The 21,901-nt window shown below is 35.5% G+C and overlaps 1 protein-coding gene across 1 annotated transcript in view; it reads right to left on the minus strand.

Moving 5' to 3' along the window:
* The window catches only part of LOC123536116 (low-density lipoprotein receptor-related protein 6-like), a 48,043-nt gene that overhangs the window by 22,779 nt on the left and 3,363 nt on the right, over window positions 1-21,901 (minus strand). Inside the window, exons 2-5 of the mRNA XM_045318940.2 lie at window positions 11,904-12,300; window positions 9,868-10,268; window positions 6,035-6,166; window positions 1,135-1,335 (exon numbers count right to left, since the gene is read on the minus strand). Of these exons, the coding sequence (XP_045174875.2) occupies window positions 1,135-1,335; window positions 6,035-6,166; window positions 9,868-10,268; window positions 11,904-12,300 (1,131 nt within the window). The remainder of the gene's footprint in view (window positions 1-1,134; window positions 1,336-6,034; window positions 6,167-9,867; window positions 10,269-11,903; window positions 12,301-21,901) is intronic.

The raw sequence follows: 21,901 nt of genomic DNA on the forward strand, positions 1-21,901 counted from the left end.
TCATAGGCAAAATAAACATGATAAACAGAAGCTTCATTAAAGGGCCAAGGTAGTAAAGGCAGGTATTTTCCCTGTAACGGTAGTCTGAAGCCCTAAATACTTTTCTTAAGAAATAAAGTTATAAATGGAATGACCCCCCACCCCCCTTGAAAATTGTCAATAATTTTCCTATGCCGACCATGTGTTCCTTCTTTGTACAAGATTCTGACACATGAACTCTGCTCTTATATAATCATCTAGATGACTCTTGATATGATATCAACTAAATTATTATGCAATAAGCAAATATTTTATCAGTCCATATTGAATTAGTTCCCAGACAAATTACTAGTTTTAAAACATTTATCTGGAGAATCATGTACAAGTAAATTGGGTCTACTTCTTATATCAGTCAATCAGTCGATGTATCAGTCAATCAACAGACAATTTCCATTAAAAAGGATCCAGTTTTAGCTGCTGTGTGGCCACCCACAATTAAGGATACCCCAGCCATTTCACCATTTTTATGACATAAATTGCTATATCACCCTGAAATAATGTGCGGACATTCCACCTCAGAAAATAAGACTGCAAGTAACATGTTCTTTGCCACACTGTTTATCCCAATTTCTTGAAAATCTCATCTGGTACTACTCTCAATTTAACTTTAATTTGTATTATCTATAATAAGGTATATAATAAAATTTAACCAGTATTTCAATACACAGTGTTGCTGGATTTCATTCCAGTACTACCTTTTTCAATACACTTACTCATGCCAAAGCAAATGTTCGAAGGAACTGACCAAAACACCTCTCAAAGTGATTATTTTTCCACCTTTAGGAACATGGGCTAAAGTTTTCATTGACAGCTTTACAGTATGAGAATAAAATAAAACACACATGAAAGAATAGACAATCTATATAAAATTTACTGATTTTGCTATTGGAAAATAGTGATAATTGATATAAAATGAGTGTTAACTTTATAAAACTGCAAAAGCTTGGTCTGAGATTTATATTACTTAATTTGGAGACGAGTCTCACAATGGAACATTGCCATCGGTTAAATCTAAATTTGAAATTCAATATTAATCTTTCAGCTCTTGAAGATTTCAGACTGGACTCTAAATCTATAATTATTAGGATGAAATACCTGTGCCATTGAGGAAGGCCCTTCTTATAGCTCTAACTTCATCATCAGTCCAGTACACATAACCTTCCACTGGATCATAATCTATGGCAATAGAGTGTTTGATATTGTCCAGCTGTAGCACTACGTCTGTGAAATCTGGGGTGTCCAGTGAGATCCTCCTCAGGTCAGTCCTACGAGCCAGCAGCAACATCTCCTCTACACCTGTAGGAAAAGATTAAACAATAAGTTCAACAGAATAGTAAGAATTCCAGTGATTTACAGACTGTTTAAATCATAGAAACTGTCCAAATACTGTCTGAGGCATAACCTTACTAAATATTTCAAGGTGATGTGTTTGTTTTGCATTACAAGAGCTTAATATTGTGTTCTCTTAGTGACATTGTCTCTGCTCTTACACTAACCATGTGTAAAGCCGGAAAACGGGGTGGCAATGCGCCAGACCACAATGGCAAAGTGTGAGATTATGAAGAGCAAAATTAGCTGCAGTATTGCTATTATGATCTTGCACTCTGCAATCGTGGTCTGGCGCATTGTACTTAGATTATCACAATGTACTCTAATGGAACACCATACCTTGACACTCTGCAACACTAGCCACCTATATTGAGCAAAGGACTTCAACTTAAACAACTTGCCAATAACAAACAGTTCTTAGCAGCCATTGTCTATTTCAGTGCTTACATTAGACAAAGTCATGCTATATTAACCCTAACCCTGCTAAATTTCTAAAATAAACTTGTCCATATTTCAATTTTGACAGTACCATTAACTGTTAAAAGGGGTGTTTGACTGAATGGCAAACAGTGCAGATCTTGATCAGACTGCACAGATGTGCAGGCTGATCGTGATCTACACTGGACGCAAAGGCAGAATCAGTCCTGTTCAGTATGATAAGGATTAAGGGGTTAATTTATATAGATTTCCAGTGGTTGGTTCTGAAGTTGACCATTCTAAGCAGGGGCAAATTTTATACTGGTGATGTCCTAAAGGAGGTTTGACTGTATTTAAATGGTGAACTTCTCATAATTTGTGTATAACCTTCCAAAACTGAAGGATAATAAAAATTTGTAAAGTTCAAAACTGAGGTGAATTTTTCTCTTTCTGTATTTCATCAATATTTTACTGGAAAAATCTCTTAAAATTGAATTTGGAAACTTAATATAACCCCCGAGATAGGAAAATATGATATGAAATATGTTCACCCCAAATGATATGGCTTCAAAGGCAATAAAGCCAAGAATGTTTGATCTTTCCATCAATATCTACTGTCTGTTAATGACGTTTTACGACTCCCAATTACATAAACTCTGGATGTTGTCTATCAATATTTTACTAGTCGCTTGTTCCATTTTAAGTGCACATGCTTTCTTCTCCAGAAACTCTGAGACTAAATTTGTAAACAGGTTTTGATCTATTGTGTGAACAATAATGCCCGCAGACAGTGCATTTCTCCCAAATACTATATTTAAAAGACCTCTGAAGAAAATTCTGTCATAACATCTTGCAGATAAAAAAAATCGCTAATCAGCCTGCTTTATTTACATGGACGGTCCGACCCCTAAATAAATTAGCTAGAGTATGTTCTTCAACTGAAAATCTTTCAGAAGACGATGGGCTGGAAGTGATGTGGAGAAGCCGACAGTTACTTGCAGAAGAACATAGTACTGGTACAGAATCAAGGAACACTGGTCAGGTTGACTGACCACCAATGTGTAATTATTGTTTGTTTTTGTTGGGTTTGGTGGTCAACGTCACATTAACACAATTATAGGTCATATGGTGACTTCCAAGCTTTTTGGTGGTGGAGACAGTTCTCAGGTGCTCCTCCATGTATTATTTCATCACAGGCTGGCACCTGGGCAGTTAGAACCTTGACCTTCCATAGGCCAGCTGGGTGGCATATCAATGCTAAGAATGAGGCTCCAACCAACATCGTTATGGGCAAGTGATTCAAAGTCAGTGACCTTAAACACTCGGCCATGGAGACCCCTTCATGTGTTATTACATACTGTTGAAAAGCCCTGGCGATACAAAAATAAATAGTTTACAAGCATAATCAAGAGTCCCAAATGGAAACAATTAACTCTTATCATGCTTGACACGATTTATTCTGCTTTTGCGACCAGTGTAGATCATGATCAGTCTGCACATCCATGCTGTCTAATCACGATCTGCACTGTTCGCCATTCAGTTGGTATCTTTTTGGTAAGCACCCCTTCTAACAGTTAATGGTAATGTTCAAACTGAAAGATGGATAAGTTCATTATAGAAATATTTAAATGTCCCCATAGCCTACTGATACAGGTAGGCACCACTATGGCTGCACTATATTGTGTATATCAGTTTGAAATATGAAATACAAATTGTCAAAAGTGAATCTGCTTTGAAAACTTCAGATGTAACGGAATGATAAAGTCATGAATTAATGTATTTTGTCTATCAAGATTTTATCTTAACAGCAAACATTCAAAGTTTTTATTCAATTTCAACACAGCAAGATAACAGAAATACACACACACTCAAAGACACTTGTAAAATGAGTTCTTAAGTTTCTGCTGATAACTTTGAACGCATGCAAGAGACAATTGATCTCAAGCAGTGCTTCTAAATGACTAATTTTAGAAAAAATATTAATAGCTCTACATTTCCTACTTAATTTAGACTCCAGCCAACTGTTATGACAAGCCTCATCCTCCTACCCTGAAACCAAGGGATTGCATAAAACCCACTCTCTGGGCCCTATCTTGCTGGAGCAGTTCTGGTCATACATGGAAAATATCTGTGAAACCATTTTCTACAGACAGATCCATCTTTAACAGAAGTGTGTGAGATTTTATTTTGTTGAAATGTATAGTTACCGAGATCCTTACTAAATGACAATCACAAGATGTATAGTTTAGAAAAAAATGGCTAAGTACAAAAAGGGACATAATTTGATCAAAATGAAAGCAAGCACTACGGGATATATGTCATTCAGTTGGTATTACTATTGCAAAGAATTGTGTGAAGTTTATCAAGTTCTGATGCATAGTTACTGAGATACTTACTGATAATCACAAACTGTATATCAGTGGGAAAGAAAGACTAAGTCAATACTGGGCATAATTTCATCAAAATGAAAGCATGCGATATGGAAATTATCAAGAGAAAGGCATGCATGAAGTTTCATTGTGTTGAGATGAGTAATAATAGAGATATGAGCTTACTGAGAACTGTTAACTAGGTGTCTTACACAATCATGACACCGATGCTGATTTTGGGGGTATGCAATTATTCCAGTGACTTTCATCACAGCGAGATAAAAAAGTAGGAACTAAGATCAATTCTGACTGATTAAATTCTTTACCTAAAAATTTACACAAATCTTTTCTTCCATCTCTCAAGATTTTCATAAGAAAAAATGCTTCTATTTTTTTTTTTTTTTGATAACTTGCTAATGACACCATCCAAAAATACATTTTCACAAAAAGTGCAATTACATAAAAATCAAGAGCTCTTCAACCTGAAGATATGTTAAGCCCAGGTGTGTGTCAGTCTGCAAAACAGTGGATTTTATCAGGGATAAAATGTTGTAAAGTTTTGCTATTATATCATCAATCATATTTTACATTCCAAGATCAAATCTCGGCTATCATAAAATATCAATATACATATGAGAAAAATATTGTTTACGGCTTTTGTTCAATTGTATACATTTCACATTGAAAATGTTGCACTTTGTGCAAGTCTTGTGGCAAGTTCACAAATCCCGCTAAGTTTATTTCACAGTTTATTAAAATATTGAGAAACACAAAAGCAAACCTGGAATTTTAACTAAAAACCATGATCAGTAAATTCAAACTATTTATGTATTACAATCTATATATGAGCCGCGCCATGAGAAAACCAACATTGTGCGTTTGCAACCAGCATGGATTCAGATCAGCCTGCGCATCCACGCAGTCTGGTCAGGAACCTTGGTGTTCGCTTTCAAAGCCTATTGCAATTAGAGAAACTGTTAGCGAACAGAATGGATCCTGACCAGACTGCACAGATGCGCCAACTGGTCTGGATCCATGTTGATCGCAAACGCACTATGTTAGTTTTCTTATGGCGCAGCTCATATATAACAGATAGTAATAGATTACCTCTACTATCCATTACTATTCCAACAGCTGAAAAAGCTTTTGTTTGTAATTAATTAGGACCACACATTGCCTAAGTTTTCTAAGTGATCAAAACATCTCAGTACATTTTCAAAATGCAAGGAAAATTTCAAATTAAGTGATTAACCACAAAATGGTACAAAACATTAAGAACGCTAGCCTACAGTTATGAAACAGTCTAAAATTTCCTGCACCCCAGTGGCTGAATCTGAACCCAGTTTTGAAACTGATGAATGGCAAGGTAGAACATGGAACCAGGTTTGGTGAAGATAAATCAAGCGGTTTGTGAGAAGAAACGGTTTTAAAGAGTAATTCTTTAATCAACCCTTATCATGCTGGACACGACTGATTCTACCTTTGCAACCAGTGTAAATCTTGATCAGCCTGCACATCCATGATGTCTGATCAAGATTTGCACTGTTCACCATTCAGTCAGTATCTTTTTGGTATGCACCCCTTTTAACAGTTAATGGCACTGTCCAAATTGAAAGATGGCTAAGTTCATTGTAGAAATTTAGCAGAGTAAAGCTTAACAGTAGTGCTCTCTTACTGCTGTGAAGTAGAACAGACTCAGCTAGGTGGGAGTTTATCAGCCGTGCTGCAAGGATACTGAATACCAAATTTGGTAAAATTTTAAGTATCAGCTGTAACTTTAGGTGTATAAGTTTCTGGGGTGTTTCCACAGAACAAATACGAGTTACCCTTTATAATCAGATTATTTCAAAGAGAGCTGAAGACAACTTCTATTATCTTACCATCTGCACAAGTTTTCTGATCGCTGAGCAAGCGGACTCCAGTTGGACAAGCACACTTGTATCGAGGAGGGATAGGTGACATCAGACACAGATGAGAGCACCCGCCATTGTTAGAGCCGCATGGATTTTCACCTGAAATAGAACAATATTACAACTCTACACCAACTGAAATTCTTGTCTAAATTGAAACAATTTAATGTATTTATGATGACATCTTTTTTTGCAAAATCTGTCAAAGGGATTCTGTGCGACCAAGCGGAACTGTCTGAACAGCTGAGGAACATCTAGGCAAAGTTTCATCAACTTCCACCACATGGTTTCAGACGAGATGGAAGGAAGTGTGGACTGATGGACTGACGAGTGATGTACGGACGGACAGAGAGTAATCACAATACTATAGCTAACACTGAGCAGCTGCACTTTGTGCTCTGGTGAGCTAAAAATTGAGAACCAATGCCGACCAGTAGACACCTAAAAGCAGGGGAAAAGATTGAGTAAATCAAGCAATGATTTTATGAAATCTTGCATAAACATTATCTATGACACATACAAAAGATTCTGCAATCTTTCAGAAGGATATTATGCACTCTATACAATGTTATAGCAAACCGAATATTTGGCACTCACAAAACCGATATGAATAAACCATTTATCTGTCTCTAGGAGTGAAATTTAGATCTTAAGTGTCTCAACCCAAAGTACGACCATCAGAAGTCAGAAAAGTGCAAGTCAGAAAAGTGCGTAAGACCTTTGTAATGTGTTATCATTACAAAAACTGTGAATGGTTTTCAATGTCAAAAAAAAATAATAATAAGGAAACTGTGAGAATCTGTTATACTGTAAAATCATTTGATTTCGTGGGCATAAAATTTCGTGGTTTTGGTCAAAATGGCAATTTCGTGGGGATATGACTTCATTGATTTCAACTTTTGAACATAAAATGAATGGGAATTTTACTTGTTTGTTGGGATTAAATTTCAGGGATTGACCCAATCACGAAATCCAAGCAAATTAGTTCCCCACGAATATTAATGACTTCACAGTATAGAAATTATTAAAGGAGCTCATGGTCAAAATGAAACAATATCTTGAGCAGTTGTATCCTTATAAACAATATAATTTATTCAGTGTCAAGTGTTTTGTTAAAACGATACACTAACAAACAATGAAATGTTGTGGGAAAAAAGGAAGTTGTGCGCAACAAGCTACTTATCATACTTATGCACAAGGTCACATCAAATTATATTATTTTCTCATAATTACCACATAAAGTGCGAGCTGACACAAGGGCAAAGTTTAAGGACGCATGCGGCAGTTTGAGGTGAAAAAAAATCCCATTAATAGAATTTGTTCAAAGTTTGTATATAAACGCAGTGCCATGTCATGTCAGAAACAGAAGTATGAAAACAAAATCAAAGGTCACCATGCTTGTTCAGGAGTTACCTGCCCTTCAATAAAATTAATGCAAATTTGAAGAAAAATCCGGTTTTAAGGGCAAACAAATCCTAAACAAGCACAATGACCTGTTTCTAATATTAAACTGTGTTCATATACAAAGTTTGAACAAGGTCTATTACTGGGAAACTTTTGCCCTATCTCTCGTACCAACACTGCAGCAAGTGTCTATAACTATGCAGGAAACCAGGACCTTTACCTCATCACATACGTCCATAAATCATATATATTTAAGTGTAAATTTCATATCTCTCTTAAGACATGAAAATATTTTGCAAAGATAACTGCACCTTTTGAGCTCAACGTTTCTCTTCCAAACAGATTATAAAAATTTAATAATTTTCCCCAACAATAAATTTTTAACTACATTAAAAGCAATTGTTTTATTCCCACAAGATAAACAACCTTGATAGATTTATATGGCTATGCCTTGAGGTGAGTTAAGATTGAAAAGTCACCACAAGTTGAGGCCACAGTAGCAATAAATACATACGATCAGTATTTATAAAACATTTATCAATTGAAATATCAATCAGGCAAAAGCTAATGTCGTTCATTTATCAGATTTAATTCACTGGGTGGTATTTAGTTTGAGCAGTTTTTTACTGCCATAAATAACGAGAAAAATGCTCTCTAACCAGGGGCATAGCTAGAGCGGAATGCATATGCATGCCTGAATTGTCGAGGGTTGGGGGAGTGTTTTCCAGCATATCTGTAACATTTCTGGAAATTATCTGCATGCCGAGAGCCTACAATACCTAAGAGGAACAAACTATGCTAGTGCTAACTACGTAACACATTATGTTTCGTTGACTGATAGTCAGAAGTACTTTGTGGGGAGCATAGAATTCTTTTTAAATGTATACTGTAGAGGTGGTACCTAAAATTTCAATTAGTCAGGCTTTTCAGGATTAAATCGGTTTTTTTATCAATGCTAAATGATAGCTTAGTGCACCAGTTTACTGATTTAGAATATAACATAGGTACTTAACCCTTACCCTGCTAACTTTCTATAATGAGCTTGTCCATCTTTCAATTTGGACAGAACTATTAACTGTTAAAAGGGGTGCTTACCAAAAAGATAGTGACTGGATGGCGAACAGTGCAGATCTTTATCAGACTGCACAGATATGCAGGCTGGTCATGATCTACACTGGCTGCAAAGACAGAATCAATTATGTCCAACATGCTAAGGGGTAAACTAAAAGTTGGAAACTGGCATGATTTTTTACCAGAACTGTGAAAAACAATTTATTATTTTCAGAATCATCTGATGACTCCTACTTATGTACTGAAATACCCCAGTTGGTTTTTTTTGCCCCTTAATATTGCTTCAAGTCTGAAGCTGTAAACTTGAAAATTGAACATTTCAAAACTGTTACACAAACTGTATCATCAGACGAAATCTAAACATGTCCCGATTTAAGCAATAAATGATCAAAATTGCCCAACCAGTTTTCAACAACCGAAAAAACCTACCAAATATTTGTGCATTTTAATCTCCTGGAAAAATAAAGATTAAGGTCTATAAAATTTTCCGACTCAGTTAACAGTATTTTTGCACTTAGTTGACTCGGCTAGCGAAACAGTTATCTTAAAATCATTTTTAAAAACAGCTATTTTCCACATGGCTTGCCTTGTTTTACTTTTATTTCAATTCAAATCTAAACTCAGTTGTTCATGTCAGGAAGCCCCCAATGAAGGTCTAAAAACTTTTATGTCAACAGTTCATGTAACTGTAGTGACGCAGTTGTGGCATCCAGTTAGAAGTGTTAAAGGCACTGACCTCCAGATTTTGGCTAAAAATGATCTTTCTTAAAAATTGAAGTTTAGTCATATTACAAACATTAGAATATGAGTTTTTGTTTCTAAACTATCTTAAAATGCCAAATGAAGAAAAACAATATGCCCCCATTGAGGATTCAAATTGGGCCTCCAAAGCAATAAAAACTATTCCTCTGTCGTTTGAATACTGCCACAGAGGTATATGTGTATATATTGTGTTAAATATAGATTTTTAAATATAGATTTTTATAATTAAGGCAGCAGAGTAGAGTAAAGCTTTACAAATGCTTTTTGCTTTCCAGTGTACTAATAAGTGAAAACAACTAATTCTCATGTGCTTCCATAACACTTGGTTTGTTAGTGATTAAGTTTCAAAGAGTTCTTAAAAATATAGCATTACTGTCCTGATACCTAATTTTTTCCCTTTTTTGTTGTCGTATGATCTGGAGGCCAGTGAATTTAAGGGTTCAGAACAACTATCTTCCCAAATGTTTTGGCGATACAGTAGCAACAGCAATTCATCCATACACTGGATGACAAAGCAATTTTCATTTTGAGATTTTATGATTTTTTTTGTTTGACAGAATAATTACCTTCTGGCTGTCTGTTGGCATCAAACACGTGTATATCCATGGGCGAGTGTATATCCATCAGAATGATCTTGCCTTCAATCCCTGTCCTCTTGTTACACGTATGTAAAGCTTTTGTCTGCCAATCTGTCCAATAAAGGTTATCTCCATATAATGTGAGCGCGAACGGGTGCGGGAGATCTTTATCAATTATCACTTTTCGATGTGTACCATCAAAATTACAGCTATGGATGTAACTGTTTTTTGCATCTGCCCAAAATACTTTTTCATCATCGTAATCAATTGTAAGTCCATTTGGCCAATAGATGTTTTCATCAACAATTACAGTACGTGTGCTCAAACTGCCATCCATTCCTGCACGTTCGATCTTTGGTACTTCTCCCCAGTCGGTCCAATACATGTACCTGGAAATGATGAATAACATGTATTTATTATTCTAGCTAGTTACTAGGAGTTTGTACCTTAATTTAATCAATAAGCCCACTTCCTCAAAAATAGTGATGATGTAAAAAAACAAGAGGGCCATGAAGGCCCTGTATCGCTCACCTGACCTATTGACCTAAAGATCATCAAGATAGTTTCATTAAGATATGGTCATAAATGTGGCCTCTTAAGTGTTAACTAACTTTTCCTTTGACTTGACCTGGTGACCTAGTTTTTGACCCCATATGACCCAGATTCGAACTTGACCTAAAGATCAGCAAGATTAACATTCTGACTAAGTTTTATAAAGATACAGTCATAAATGTGGCCTCTACAGTGTTAACAAGCTTTTTCTTTGATTTGACCCTGTGACCTAGTTTTTGACCCCACATGACCCAGATTCGAACTTGACCTAAAGATCATCAAGATTAACATTCTGACTAAGTTTCATAAAGATATAGTCATAAATGTGGCCTCTAGAGTGTTAACAAGCTTTTCCTTTGATTTGACCTGGTGACCTAGTTTTTGACCCCACCTGACCCAGATTTGAACATGACCTAAATATCATCATGGTTAACATTCTGACCATGTTTCATTAAGATATGGTCATAAATGTGGCCTCTAGTGTTAACTAACTTTTCCTTTGATTTGATCTGGTGACCTAGTTTTTGACCCTACATGACCCAGATCCAAACTGGACTTTGACATCATCATGAGTAACATTCTGACCATGTTTCATGAAGATACAGTTATAAATGTGGCCTCTACAGTGTTTTCCTTTGATTTGACCTGGTGACCTAGTTTTTGACCCCAGATGGCCCAATATCGTACTCATCCAAGATTTTATTTAGGGTAACACTCTGATCAAGTTTCATTAAGATTGGGCCAAAACTGTGACCTCTAGAGTGTTAACAAGCTTTTCCTTTGATTTGACCTGGTGACCTAGTTTTTGACCCCAGATGACCAAATATCGCATTCATTCAAGATTTTATTAAGGGTAACATTCTGACCAAGTTTCATTAAGATTGGGCCAAAATTGTGACCTCTAGAGTGTTAACAAGCTTTTCCTTTGATTTGACCTGGTGACCTAGTTTTTTACCCAAGATGACCCAATATCAAACTCATCCGAGATTTTATTGAGGGTAACATTCTGACCAAGTTTCATTAAGATTGGGCCAAAATTGTGACCTCTAGAGTGTTAACAAGCTTTTCCTTTGGTTTGACCTGGTGACCTAGTTTTGACCCCAGATGACCCAATATCGAACTCGTCTTAGATTTTTATGAGGGTAATATTCTGCCCAAGTTTTATTAAGATTAGGCCAAAATTGTCACCTCTAGAGTGTTAACAGTCAAATTGTTGACGACGGACGGACGGACGACGACGGACAACGGACACAGGGCTATCACAAATGCTCACCTTGAGCACTTCCTGCTCAGGTGAGCTAAAAATGTGCCATTGCAACAAAAAATGGAATTTGGAACCTGCAACCTACACTGAACCTGTTCAGCAATTAAAACAGAATTTCAACGATATCCTTCCACTAGTTGTAATCAAAATAGATTTTCTCTATAAGTGGAAATTTGTTTTTTCATTAAATTTCTTCTTATTAACCTACCCTCGAAATGGATCCAGAGCAATGGCCCGAGGCTGGTCAAGATCTTCCCAGTAAAGGACTTTCCTGTAACTTCCATCTACATTGCTGACCTCGATTCGGTTGGTTTCAGCATCTGTCCAGTACAATTTCTTCCCAATCCAGTCACATGCCAAGCCATCAGGGGAGACAAGTCCGGTAGTGATAATTCCTGTCCTTGTTTGCTGTGTGCGGTTTATAACAGCTCGTTGTATCACCTCAATATTGATATCCGTCCAGAAAATGTAACCTTCGCTATACATGAAATCCACTGCAGCCGCATCGTCAAGGTTGCCCACGACGACTGTCACGTTTGGTTTTCCACCGGTGACATTGACAAGACGGATATCTTTCCGGTTGGCGAACAGAAGCTGGGGTATTCCTGAAAATACAGTTTTAAAGTTTTAAAATGTATTACTTTAATACACAATGATTCTTCATTATATAGGCCTAATTCATTATATATATATATCACATCTATGTAACATGTATTTCAAAACCTAAACTTCTTTGTTCTGATGGGACATGTGACAGTCATATTTAAAAACATACTTATCAGCATGCTTGATTACCAATAAGTAACAGAAGTACTAACCTGTTGTCTAAAAGTTAGTACTAGTCTACACGAATCAGAGGTGGGGAATTAATGTCATTTACATAAGACTTTAAGAAAACACACACCTGACCCAAGATTTATACTTAAAACCTCCTGACTGACAGTCAAGTCAGTAAATAACCTTAAATAAGCTCTTCTAAGCAGACACATTTTTGGATTGTTCTGAGTGTAAAACAAGAGGGCCAAGATGGCCCTAGGTCGCTCACCTAAGAAACACACCATAACAGTGTAAAACATGTTTGACCTTGTGACTTCATGGAAATAAATATTCTGACCAATTTTCATTAAGATTGAACCAAAAAATTGGTCTCTTGTGATAAAACAAGCATTTTCTTAGATATGACCTAGTTTTTGACCCTAGATAACCCATGTTCAAACTCGACCTAGATTTTATCAAGGCAATCATTCTGACCAAAATTCATGAAGATCAATTGAAAAATACAGCCTCTATCACATACACAAGTTTTTTCTTTGATTTGACCAAGTGACCTGTTTTTGACCTCAGATGACCCATATTCAAATTCGACCTAGATTTCATTAAGGCAATCATCCTGACCAAATTTCATAAAAATCAATTGAAAAAAAACAGTCTCTATCGCATACACAAGATTTTTCTTCGATTTGACCTAATGACCTAGTTTTTGACCCAGATGACCCATTTTCGAACTCGGCCTAGATTTTATCAAGGTTATCATTCTGGCTAAATATCATGAAGATCAGTTGAAAAATACATCCTCTATTGCATACACAATGTTTTTCTTCGATTTGACCTAATGACCTAGTTTTTGACCCAGATGACCCATTTTCGAACTCGGCCTAGATTTTATCAAGGTTATCATTCTGGCTAAATATCATGAAGATCAGTTGAAAAATACAGCCTCTATTGCATACACAAGGTTTTTCTTTGATTTGACCTAGTGACCTAGTTTTTGATCCCATATGACCCATTTTCGAACTTGGTCTAAATTTCATCAAGGTAATCATTATGACCAAAATTCATGAAGATCAATTGAAAAATACAGCCTCTATCGCATACACAAGGTTTTTCCTTGATTTGACCTAGTGACCTAGTTTTTGACCCCAGATGACCCATTTTCGAACTCGGCCTAGATTTCATCAAGGCAATCATTCTGACCAATATTCATGAAGATCAATTGAAAAATACAGCCTCTATCGCATACACAAGGTTTTTCTTTGATTTGACCTAGTGACCTAGTTTTTGACCGAGATGACCCATTTTCGAACTCGGCCTAGATTTTATAAAGGGTTATCATTCTGACCAATATTCATGAAGAATAATTGAAAAATACAGCCTCTATCGCATACACAAGGTTTTTCTTTGATTTGACCTAGTGACCTAGTTTTTGACCCGAGATGACCCATTTTCGAACTCGGCCTAGATTTCATCAAGGTTATCATTCTGACCAATATTCATGAAGATTAATTGAAAAATACCGCCTCTATCACATACACAAGGTTTTTCTTTGATTTGACCTAGTGACCTAGTTTTTGACCCGAGATGACCCATTTTCGAACTTGGCCTAGATTTCATCAAGGCAATCATTCTGACCAATATTCATGAAGATCAATTGAAAAATACAGCCTCTATCGCATACACAAGGTTTTTCTTTGATTTGACCTAGTGACCTAGTTTTTGACCCGAGATGACCCATTTTCGAACTTGGCCTAGATTTCATCAAGGCAATCATTCTGACCAATATTCATGAAGATCAATTGAAAAATACAGCCTCTATCGCATACACAAGGTTTTTCCTTGATTTGACCTAGTGACCTAGTTTTTGACCCGAGATGACCCATTTTCGAACTCGGCCTAGATTTCATCAAGGTTATCATTCTGACCAACATTCATGAAGATTAATTGAAAAATACAGCCTCTATCGCATACAAAAGGGTTTTTTCTTTGATTTAAACCTAGTGACCTATTTTTTGACCCGAGATGACCCATTTTCGAATCGCCTAGTTTCATCAAGGTTATCATTCTGACCAATATTCATAAGATTAATTGAAAAATCCCAGCCTCAAATCGCATACACAAGCTAAATGTTGACAGACGACAGACGACGGACGACAGACGCCGGACATCGAGCGATCAGAAAAACTCACCTGAGCATTGCTCAGGTGAGCTAAAAATGTGCTAAGATAATTTTTTTGATAAGGCGTAAAAAAAAAATTGTTTGTTTCCGGTATCCCGACCTACCCTAAATTTTGGCCCGACCCTAAAGGGTTTTTAAAGGGCCCTTTGGGGAGAATAATTTTTCAACTTTTTGACAAAAAGTTGCCAAACTGCACTTTTTATGCTTTAAACATGGTCGTGATGTTAAAAATCAACTTCCTGATGCTCTAAAGGCATGACCCCCTTATTTGTTTTAAATTTTTTTGGACACAAAAAAAATTTTCCAAAAAGTCTCCCTTAATAAAAAAAATTCCAAAAAAAAAATTTTTACCGACTACCTACCCTAATTTTTTTTAGCACATTACCGGAAACAAAGAATTTTTTTTTTTAGGCCTAATAAATCAAGGGCACATAACTGGACCTACTCGACCGATTTACCAGACCATCATATTTCAGTACATTATACTGTGAAGTATGAATAAAACTGAAGAAGAAATGAAGATTATATCGGTAAATATGGTAAACTCTGGCATTTTTATGGCCCTAATTAGCCGATGTTGACCAATAACATAAGAGATATACACATTTAATAATTTAACTCTATTAATTTTATTATTATATACTACTTCTGAAATTGGAACAACCGACATTCAACGTACTCAGGTGAGCTAGAAAGCAATACTGCAAAGCATCCTGATTAAATACTATAGGTTAGAACAAACAAATCCAGTTTGCCACAGATTAATTGTTTTGTAACTGGTTCTTGAAAGACAGCATCAATGAGTGATGCTGGGAGCCAGTCAAGCATGAAATTGACGGCACAGGTGCGTTGTTTGGCATCTGCCCTACCACATCTGACACATACTATTTACAATTACTGTAAAACTGGTATAGTTGTTACAATAAAACATGAAAGTACTTTGTGAAAGTGCTGCCCTAGGCTACATAACAGTATCACCGCAAAAAAACAACTTGAAAAATAAAACTCTTTCTTAACAAGAATGTCACAGCTTTGTGCATCAGTGCCAACCTGAGAAATGTTAGCAAGCAGTCTTGACAAAAAAAGACAATACAAGTTGATTACATACAAGCTTGATTTTTTCTCTACAAATGACACAGTTTCAAAAAGACATCAGAATTTGAATTTAAACTATTTTAACAACCGATTTAGTAGTCGAACAATGTTCTTCACATCTTTGGTGAAATTGTTAAAAATATCATTCACCAAATTTTCAATGAAACACAACCATTCTACAATTCCACTATCTGGTGTCTATCATGCAATATAATCTTCTTGTTTTCTGTACCAGTCTATCAAGTAAAATATCTTCTTGTTTTCGCACCAGTCTGACACCACAATAAACGACTTGGCAAAATACTTACATTATTTCTGGGACAGAAACACATTTGTCCATGTCAAGATAACTCTTAAGTTCTTGTTGTTTTTTTTTCTCAGAAAGATAAGAATTTAAAACTGCTTCTAGTGAGCATAATTTCGAGATGCCTAAATGAAGCATACAGGATACATCTATTATAGGCAAATATATTTTCATATATACATTTTTTTCGTTAGTAATAAAAGCTTTTTTCCCCGCACATTACCATTGGATTAACTCGACCAATCAAAGCATTATTTAAAAATTCCAATCGTAATAGTTTTGAAACAAAGTAAAACAGATTTTCCTAGTTTCTGGTTAGCTTGTTTTACAAGACAAGTAATCTTTAGTCAACTGTTTCTTATGTTTTAAGTCGCATCAACACTTTTACAGCTATACGACATGGTGACTTCCAGCTTTTTTAATGGTGAATGAAGAGCGAACAGGAATGTTATGGATCATTTTAGGCAACAGCATACAAGTTACAACTGAATAGAACTGCAGACCTTAAAACAAACAAGCTAATATGGTTTCCCACATTACCACCATACATGTGCATGGCATGAATGATATCATTAAATCATTCCTGACAGATCAAAAACAGAACGTCTTGTTCTCGTTTCTAACTGATTTAGTTACTGGGCAGACAACTAAGATGGCATAACTCTGCTATGTTAAATAGTCATCAAACAGCATAGAAAAAATATTTTAAAGTATTAACTTTTAGCCTGCTGCCGGCAAGTGATTATGCCTTTGCAACCCGTGCAGACCAAGATCAGCCTGCACATCTGTGCAGGCTGATCACGGTCTGCACTGTTCCCTATTCAGTCATGAACATCCCTTCGGATAATGGATAGTACTTCCCAAATTGAAAGACAGACCAGTCCATTTTAGAAATTTAGCAGGGTAAATGTTAAAGATCAGTAAAATAGGAGAATTCTAGTTTGTGGTAAATATTAAATATAATTTAACCATATCAAAACTAATCAACATTGTAAAACATATAGATTTACAGCAGGTATTTGAGTGTAGGAACAATACCGCTCCAAAAAGTTTTTGCTTTTTTTTTTATTCGAAAAAACCCCTCCAGTTTTTAAAAATCACAGAATGTTTACAATAACAAAACAAATATTTAAAATTGATTTTGGAAACCGTAAGTGATAATTTTCCAGCTATTTTCTTAATTGCTTTAAATCAATTAGTAATATATGACTTTCCTTTATATTTTTCCCAGTTACAAATCTAGCGGAAAAGCTTTCTATACAGATATAGCTTATGAAAACATAGAAAAAACCAAGCGCATTCATAGAAAAGGTGTTTCACCATCCGAGTTAATTAATTACTGTCACATGCCAGTAGCTGCCAGAAGATTTTTACCTGGCCCCCCTCCTGAGTTTATACGAGGGCGAACTATAGTCAGGTAACCTTGCGTGTCACAATTTACTACATTGAAGTGCAGACAATTTACACAGTATAAAATAGCAAGGAGGGGATATATAAATGTCAGATTGTTCTTTATTTACATTAAAATCTTGCCTTGTTAATCTTATAACAAGATAGTGACATTACTGACAAGTGTCAATACGAACATATTTACCCTAAAGACACACCATATATCATATACTGGGGGTGGTATTTTACATGTATTTGGTAGAGGTATATACTAAGATAATGGTAACTGCAAACGAAATGACATTTAACCGAATTTTGTAAATAAAAAGACCTTCACTGTTTATCGAGAGACAGAGAACCTTTCTATATTAAACTTAACCCTTACCCTGCAAAATTTCTATAATGAACTTGTCCATCTTCCAATTTGGACAGTACCATTAACTATTTAATACGGGTGCATACCAAGAAGATTCCAACTGAATGGCGGACAATGCAGGTAATAATCAGACTGCACGGATCTTTGTCTGCACTCCATTTTTTGTCATTGTTAGATTACAAATGTTGCAGCAGCACATATTCTGATGAAATTTTGCATTTGTATGTTTGCTACAAATATCTCAGCCAAAATTCATTTGCATGAATTTTCTATAAACAAACATATATAGCAACTTGAACATTTATCATTCTTAAGTCAAAGTACCAGACTTCAAATACTCAATACGGACCTAGGTTTTTGATATACATGTACTGATGTTGTATCAATACAGAACTGGTATTTTTCTCCCCCCAACCCCCCCACAAAAAAAAAAAAACATGCAGCAAAATTATATAATCTACCACAGATTTTTCTATTTAGGCCTAAAAAAAAATTTGTTTCCGGTAACATGCTGAAAAAAATTATGGTAGGTAGGTCGGAATTTTTTTTTTTGGATTTTTTTTTTTTTTTTAAGGGGATTTTCGGAAAATTTTTTTTTGCAAAAAATGATTACAAATAAGGGGTTATGCCTTTAGAGCATCAGTAAGTTGATTTCTAACATCACTGGCTATGTTTAAAGCATAAAAAGTGCAGTTTTGCATCTTTTTGTTAAAAAGTTGAAAAAAATATTCTCCAAGGCCATAAAAATATTTAGGGTCCGGCCAAAAATTTAGGGTAGGTCGGGATACCGGAAACAAACAATTTTTTTTTTACGCCTTTTTAATACTGATATTTACAATATTTTAAGTAAAATTCTAGTTTAAGTACTTGTTTCCTCATTTACAATTCCCATATAACAAATGCAATTCTTTTTTTTATTTTTCTTATAGCTTGATTTTGTTAGTTATATTTATAATATACACAGATTTTTTTTCTGCAAAGCTTAATGTACTTCTCGGGGCTTTAACAAAATGTCAAGCCATGCTTATGTTCCTTGGGCCAAATTATATCATAAGGTGACAAATTGCCACTTGACTACTTATTACTACTTATTTATATAATAAGAAAAATCTACCGCATTGAGGAAATGTGTCAAAACAGCTCTGACACTTTATTTACCAGAAAGAAGTGTATTAAACACCTTATTCATTATGTGTCAAGCTATAAGCAGAGCAATTGGAAAGAAATGAAGCAAAAATTACATTAATTTGACAATATGGAGTAACCTAATCTCATTAAGGCATGGTGGGAATATGACCAACATGTAAATAAAATTACTAATGTGCATAAAATGCCTTAAAAAACTTAAATAGTTCATATGTAATGTACCTTTGTACATATTCTGATGCCTTAAGAAAGTTGCAAGGTTATTATATCTATAACACCTCCGTTATCACAATGCCAGAATCAGTATTTTGCTAAAAAGTGATTAATGTCAGAGTGAGTGATAAAAATTATAACTGGTGTTACTTGTTAATAGAGTAAAGAAATTCTCTATTTGAGCCGCACCACGAGAAAACCAACATAGTGCATTCACGCAGTCTTGTCAGAATCCCTGCTGTTCGCTTTCAAAGCCTATTGCAATAAGAGAAACCATAAGCGAACAGAATGGATCCTGACCAGACTGTGTGGATGAGCTGGCGGGTCTGGATCCATGTTGGTCGCAAATGCATTATATTTGTTTTCTCATGGTGCAGCTCATTTTTTTTTTAATAGGAAAGGTTTTATTTTCTTTGCTTGTTAATGTCATGACTTTTTTTTTGCTTATCTAAAGAAGGAACACTAAAAGATTTCTTTCCTGGCCTAGATAATTGCTTAAAATTAAGTCTCTGTACAACAGGTTTAAACTTAAAAGCTGCTCAGATTATAAAAGTGTCCTAAAAGTACTTTTCATGGCCAAGTTTCCTACCGGTGGCAGGCTCTGTACATTAATCAGACTACCTACTGCTTTTTTATCTCTACCTACAAAATGTTGACACCTGCCAAAGGAGACGGCACATACTTACCTATTCTTACAAACAAAAACGCACCCTGACACGGTGAAATATCGGTGAAATATCGTACTTCACTTGTTTACCTCTAGCAAAAAGTAATGGAGAAAGATTAATGCCACCGTGTCAATCTCAAATGCAATTGAAATATGACACAAGTACAATAACTGGACTTTAGTACATGTATTTTCTCCTAAACTGGCAGACAAATAAAATCTGTGGGCTGAATATTCTGAAAATCAGCTAGTACCCTAAATGGATCTATTTCAATCTAGTATTTTTTTAAAAATGTAACCGTTATTAGAGAACTGAATATCCTATGCTACAGGTCCTACAGTATAGGTGCCCTTAGAAGTAACTTGTTTATTTCGATAATTATTACATACATGCATCTATTGTACAGCTGCGATTTTCACATATACATTGCACGTCTGATTCTAACCCTTACCCTGCTTAAATTTCTATAATAAACTTGACACTAATATGTTCATTTTTCAATTTGGTCAGTACCATGAACTGTTAAAATTGGTGCTAATATCAAAAAGGTACTGACTGAATGGCAAACAGTGCAGATCATGATCAGACTGCATGGATGTGCAGGCTGATCATGATCTACACTGGTCGCAAAGGCAGAATCAATGGTGTCCAGTATGATAAAGGCTAAATTTCAAGTCCCAACAGAAAATTCCAGAAGTTTTCCATGATGACTGCAATTCTTAGATTTGAGTCCACTGAGGTAGACTGATCAATCAAACACTGTATACTATTAACTTTGGTGGTAGTTTTATTTTAGCTACGTTGGGGTTTTGTTCAGGAGCACCAAAGTAAATCCATCCCCAAAATTATGTACATAAATTAAATTTATGAATAAAAATCTTAACAATTATCTTTGTGTTTAGTTTCCCCATTTTGCTTCTGTTTCTAAGGGGAACTAAGATTCAGCTACTGTAAATTAGGACTCAATCATTTCAGTTCGCTGTGACAGCTATTATTCCATGACATTCGGACCCATTAAAGACTTTTATTTTGCCGGATTTTGGTCAAGAACGCCTCAGAGCCAATAAATCAAATTTTGAAAATCTGCCACATAAAGTATCTTCCAAATTACAAAATGTAAATATGTATATTGTATGGGAAACGTAAGTACTCTTTACAATGGAAACTAGGTGTGTGTCCATAGGATTCTGGTGCCCCCATCCCCCACTCTTGTCAGTGTACATGTTTCATGACTCTAGGTGAAATATTTTCTAAGATATAATTGCAACAGGAACAATTGTTGATTGCTTTTAACATTTATTGATATAAAAAAGTATTTAATCATTTCATTTTCAAACTGGGAAAATGTGAGAAAAAAGTGTAAGAAAGTCTAATCATAAAAAAGGGAATTCTGAAGAAAATACACTAGCAATTATTTTCTGTAATTGGTTTATGATACATGAGCTTATATTAGAACATTTCACAGATTGGATAAAAAAAGATCAATGCTGAAACTACATGTATGTCCTTAAAGTGCGACTTTGAACTTTGAGCTAGGGGTCTAGCACAGCTGTCAAGGTGAGTGTGACTGGGGTTCGAAGGGGCAGTTGCCCCTCATGGGGAGTGTCGGGGGGGGGGGCAAAGCCCCCTAGAAACAAGAGATGCCCTCACATGGAAAATTTAGTTTTTTTCAACACAAAATAGACCTGGTTTTGAATCGTCTGCCTCCATGTTTACTTTTTGTGACATTTATTCATGTGGTAGAAATTACACGTTGCACCAGTGAATGTACATGTAAAACTGTATTGTGAAACGGTATGAAAACACTGCATCAATGACATCAGGCAAGTTCGATGTTTTTTCTATGAAAACAATTGTTTGTTTTACTTTTTAAAATGCGTGTGACTTGGAATAGTAGGCATGTGAGCGTGACCTAGGGCCGAAATGCGTGCGACACACTGGTAGGATCTGGGTAAATTTGTGTAAAGTAATATAACATATTAAAATACCTTAATGGTTGACAGAGTTATGGTCCAAACAGAAAAAAACAAAACCTACTGACCTCTGCCCTCCGACTGTGACC

Source organism: Mercenaria mercenaria, chromosome 17 (genome assembly GCF_021730395.1).
Source record: "Mercenaria mercenaria strain notata chromosome 17, MADL_Memer_1, whole genome shotgun sequence".
Taxonomy (NCBI): Eukaryota; Metazoa; Mollusca; class Bivalvia; order Venerida; family Veneridae; genus Mercenaria; species Mercenaria mercenaria.